This window comes from Sapajus apella, unplaced genomic scaffold, assembly GCF_009761245.1.
Source record: "Sapajus apella isolate SASKATOON/1434 unplaced genomic scaffold, GSC_monkey_1.0 scaffold156, whole genome shotgun sequence".
NCBI lineage: Eukaryota > Metazoa > Chordata > Mammalia > Primates > Cebidae > Sapajus > Sapajus apella.
This window is the reverse complement of record NW_022437096.1, coordinates 2,012,059-2,017,029: the sequence shown is the minus strand read 5'-3', so window position 1 is coordinate 2,017,029 and position 4,971 is coordinate 2,012,059. Positions and strand designations below refer to the sequence as shown.

Below are 4,971 nucleotides of genomic sequence, written 5' to 3'. Positions count from 1 at the left end.
GTGAGTTCCTGGTGGTGTTCCCTACACTGTGGAGCCCTGGTGCTGTGTTTTTTGAAGCTGCGGGGCCCTGGTGGTGTTCCCTACACTGTGGAGCCCTGGTGCTGTGGGTCCCTGGTGGTGTTCCCTATACTGTGGAGCCCTGGTGCTGTGTTTTTTTGAAGCTGCGGGGCCCTGGTGGTGTTCCCTACACTGTGGAGCCCTGGTGCTGTGAGTTCCTGGTGGTGTTCCCTAACTGTGGAGCTCTGGTGCTGTGGGTCCCTGGTGGTGTTCCCTAACTGTGGAGCTCTGGTGCTGTGGGTCCCTGGTGGTGGTCCCTAACTGTGGAACTCTGGTGCTGTGGGTCCCTGGTGGTGGTCCCTAACTGTGGAGCTCTGGTGCTGTGGGTCTCTGGTGGTGGTCCCTAACTGTGGAGCTCTGGTGCTGTGGGGCTCTGGTGGTGGTTCCTACAGGGAGGTTCTGCTGAGCACCTGGCAGTGTTCCGAGCACAGCCTGGGCAGTTCCTGTAGGGACTTTGTCTGCCCAGGGCCCTGCAGAGTGAAAGTGCTGTGGTCATCTCAGTGTCCAGTGGCTGACCTGCACAGGGCCACACAGTGGCTGGACCTGAGTTTACATCCCCTGGGCCCTCTACTCCCTGATTCCACAGCCCCTGACACTGTAATCCTGTCGGCCTGATGCTGTGGTTCAAGTTCCTTTGGCAAATCCTTTGATCTTGTTTCATTTTAAATCCCAGCCACGTGCTACCTTCCTGCTACGATGACCTCTGACCAGCAGGTGGCTAAAGAAGTTGATGCCCACAGGGGATGGATGCAGCAAAACACCATGGCAAACGTGTATACCTATGTAACCTGCACATTGTGCACATGTAACCCAGAACTTAAAGTATAATTTAAAAAATTAAAAAAAAAAAAAAGCTGCTGCCCAGCCAGAAATTGAGCTCCCTCCACTCTCACTCCAAGACGTCAACTCTGCTGCCATCCCAAGACCTCATGGTGGGCTACTCTCCCCTATTTTGGCCCACCCTGGGAGCCAGCATCGTTAGGCTGCTTACGGCCCCCCTGCTGCTGGGCTGCAAGGGCTTGATTAAGGTGGAGTGAGGCCTTTCAGACCCAGGAATGGCCTCTTTTTTTTGCATGTGCCACCCATCTGGGGGAAGTGTGTTGCTACATTTTGGGCTGTGTTCTCCCTGGGGATCTGGGGGCGGGTAGGTGTTCACTCTGTAGCCCCCAGGGTGCTGCTCTGGGTCTTTGTGTTCCCACTGTGGGTTTTTTTCCCCTCAGCTCTGAGTCCCCAGGAGGGGTGCATGGCCATGGCCGTGCTGGGGGCCAGTCCTGGAGGATCTGGGGTGGGATTGGCTGCAGGGAAGCGGGGTTGCACCGACAGCTTGCACCCATGCGGAGGCCGTCTGCAGGAAGAAATGCAGGGGGCAGACAGGTTTTGAGGGGCTTTCCCATGCTCGTCTCATCCTGAGGGAGCATGAGTGGGTGTCTGGGGTCCAGAGTGGCCCCACCTGCTGACTGGACACCTCAGGGCTTGTTTCCTTCCTCCAACCCCCTTCACATAGCAGTGGTGGCCAGGAAAAGTGTGGTTTTTGAAGCTGATTGCTTTTGCAGGGAGGGCAGGGGTGCTAGTGTGGGCAGGGTGCGTGAGTGTGCAGGGTGTGAATGTGCAGGGAATGTGTGCGGGGAGCGTGTGTGTAGGGTGAGTGTGCAGGGTGTGAGTGTGCAGGGTGAGTGCAGGGTGCGTGAGTGTGCAGGGTGTGAGTGTGCAGGGTGAGTGCAGGGTGCGTGTGTGCAGGGTGTGAGTGTGCAGGGTGAGTGCAGGGTGCGTGAGTGTGCAGGGTGTGAGTGCAGGGAGTACAGGGTGCATGGGTGTGTGCAGGGAGCGTGTGTGCTGGATGAGTGTGCAGGGTAGGGTGCACGAGTGCAGAGTGCAGGGTGTGCTAGTGTGTGCAGGGAGTGAGTGTGCGCAGGGCGTGCAAGTGTTTGCAGGGTGTGAGTGCGAGATTTACAGCCTCATAGCACCAGTGGAAGGCAAATTCCTCAGAGTTGCATGTGCCCAGGGCTGCCTGTACCAGCCCACCTCACCTGTTTTCAAAATTCGTGAACTTTTTTCTGTATCCATCTCGTGGTTTTTCTGAGTGGGTTAGTAAAATTTATATAATGTTTTTACTGTCTTAACCAATCGTTCAGCTCTGTAATGCTGTGTATTTTCACTACCACACAGTAAATCTGCAGATAACTCTGAACCCTTTAAACAGCTCCCCATTCATTCCACTTTCTGTCTCTAGGATTTTGTCCACTGTAGGGCCCTCATGTAAGTGGAGTTGCACACTGTTTTGTGATGGCTCATTTCACTCCTCGTGGCGTCCTTGAGCGCAGTCCCTGTGGAGCGTGTGTCTGAACTGCCTTCCTTTTTAAGGCTGAATGATGGGCCAGGGTCTGCACAGACTGCCTGTATTTATCCTCCTCCTCCGTTGGGTGCTCAGGCTCCTCTCCCTCTGGCTGTTGTGGATGATGCTGCCATGGACATGAGCGTGGATGCTGCCATGCACAGGGGCATGGATGTTGCCATGGACGGGGGTGTGGATGCTCCTGTGGACATGGGTGTACAAATCTGGTTTTGTTTCTGACAGAATACATTATGAGTGAGTCACCATCCTGAGGGCCACTGGCATGGCCTGGGGTGATTTTCCAGGGCTGGGCCAGTCGGATACCCCCGGCCATGCCCAGGACCCTAGGCGGGTACCCTGGACACACTTCCACACCAGTTGTCCTGATAGAATAGATTGTGCTTGTACTCACAGAAGCATTATCCACAAAAGGCTGGGTGGTTAGTGGCATTCATACCTGGTTGTGTTTCTTAGAGTTTATTGTTTTGAATAACTTTCGTTCTTCTGTTCATGTCCATATCTGAGAGAAAGCACCCTGGTGCTGAGGTGCAGGTCGCACGTCTGCTCATGGCCTCTCTTCTGCCCCCTCTTCTGCCCCCTCTCAGCCCGCCTGGTCACAGAGAGGAGCCTTACCTGACAGAGGCGGGAAGGGAGGCTTTCGACAAGTTCTGCAGGCTTCGCCATGGGGAGCTACAGCTGCTTGCCGGGGGCGTTCTGCAGGCCCCACAGCCCGTGCTGGTGAAGGAGTGCGAGCTGGTGAAGGATGTGCTGAACGTCTTGATTGGGGTTGTGTCTGTCACGTTTTCCCTCTGCCAGGTGAGAAGTGCTCCCTCCCAGTCACAGCAGCGTAGGGCTGGCCTGCCCTCCACCAGCCACTGCCCGGCTCTGGGCTGGGGAGAACAAGCCTCGCAGGGAGTGGGGAGTGGCAGGGAAGGCCAACTCCGAGGGCCACCAGTGATGACAGCTAGAGTCATCCCATTTTGGTTCTAAAAGGTGTAATTTATTAACGTCCTTTTAAAAAACTATAGAGCAATAAGATGTATATTGCCATTGGTGAAGCAATAGAAAATGTCCCTCCCTCACATTTCCACATCCGTCCTGGAGAAACGTCAGGTGTCTTCCGAGCCTTCCCACTGCTCACGAGGAGCACCTGCCTGCCAAGCGCGTCGCGAGATTGGGATGTGCGCCGCTCTCCTCCCTGAACTGCGGTGTCTGTCTGGGATGGGGCCAGGACTTGCTGATTCTGGCACCAGCTGCAGTTTATCCAGCCCTCTTACTGGACACTTAAGAAGTAAATGAAGGCCGAACGTGGTGGCTCATGCCTGTAATCCCAGCACTTTAGGAGGCCGAGGCGGGTAGATCATGAGGTCAGGAGCTCAAGACCAGCCTGGCCAAGATGGTGAAACCCCGTCTCGACTAAAACCAAAAATTAGCTGGAAGTAGTGGTGGGTGCCTGTAATCCCAGCTATTCAGGAAGCTGAGGCAGGAGAATCACTTGAACCCAGGAGGTGGAGGTTGCAGTGAGCTGACATCGGCTACTGCACTCCAGCCTGGCGACAGAGCGAGACTGTCTCAAAAAAAAAAAAAAAAAAAGTAAATGAATACATTCAGAAAAATGAAGTCTTGTTCTACAGCTTTTTCATTTAAGTGCTTGTCCTTTTCCTTTGTCTTAAATGTTCTGTGGTGGCCATTCTTAGACTTCAGTCTGTGCTAGAAGCACAGCTAGTGACTGCCCCAGAAAAGTGCTCACAAGCAAGCTCTAGCTGCGGCCAGCGCCGAGGGCACCTGTTTGCAACGCCATCCTCAGGGCCCGTCGTGTCTGTTGTGGGGTTAGCCTTCCTGTGTGGAACCAACCCTCACTTTTTGTTTTTTTTTCTTCTTTTTTTGAGACAGGGTCTTGCTTACTCTTTTGCCCAGGTTGGAGTGCAGTGGCATGATCACAGCTCACGGCAGCCCTAATCTCCTGGGCTCAATCTCAATCCTCCCACCTCAGCCTCCTGTGTGGCTGTGACTGCAGGCACACGCCACCACACTCAGCTATTTTTTTTTGATTTTTAAGACAGAGTCTCGCTGTGTCACTCAAGCTGTAGTGCAGTGATGCTATCTCAGCTCATTGCAAACTCCGCCTCCTGAGTTCAAGCGATTCTCCTGCTTCAGCCTCCCGAGTAGCTGGGATTACAGGTGCATGCCACCACGCCCGGCTAATTTTTGTATTTTTAGTAGAGATGGGGTTTCACCATGTTGCCCAGGCTGGTGTCGGACTCCTAACCTCACCTGATGTGCCCACCTTGGCCTCCCGAAGTGCTGGGGTTACAGGTGTAAGCCACCATGCCTGGCACCCCTGGCTAATCTTACTGTGTTACCCAGGCGGTATGAAACTCCTGGGCTCAAGTGATCTGCCTGCCTCAGCCTCCGAAGCTGCTGGGTGTCCAGGTGTGAGCCACCATGCCCAGCTCTTACTTTCATTTCTGATTTTATTAATTTGAATTTTTTCTCTTTTTTTTTTTGAGACGGAGTTTCGCTCTTCTTACCCAGGTTGGAGTGCAATGGCGCGATCTTGGCTCACTGCAACCTCCGCCTCC

At 54.1% G+C, this 4,971-nt stretch overlaps 1 protein-coding gene across 6 annotated transcripts in view; it reads left to right on the top strand.

The window, feature by feature from the left end:
- Window positions 1–4,971, top strand: part of TUBGCP6 (tubulin gamma complex associated protein 6) — a 32,864-nt gene that overhangs the window by 13,929 nt on the left and 13,964 nt on the right. For all 6 annotated transcript variants that reach the window (XR_004264937.1, XM_032266174.1, XM_032266172.1 and 3 more), the window contains exon 3: window positions 2,995–3,205. Coding sequence is in view for 5 of the 6 variants with exons in the window: in XM_032266174.1 (XP_032122065.1) it covers window positions 2,995–3,205 (211 nt within the window). In the remaining variant the exon portion in view is untranslated. The remainder of the gene's footprint in view (window positions 1–2,994; window positions 3,206–4,971) is intronic.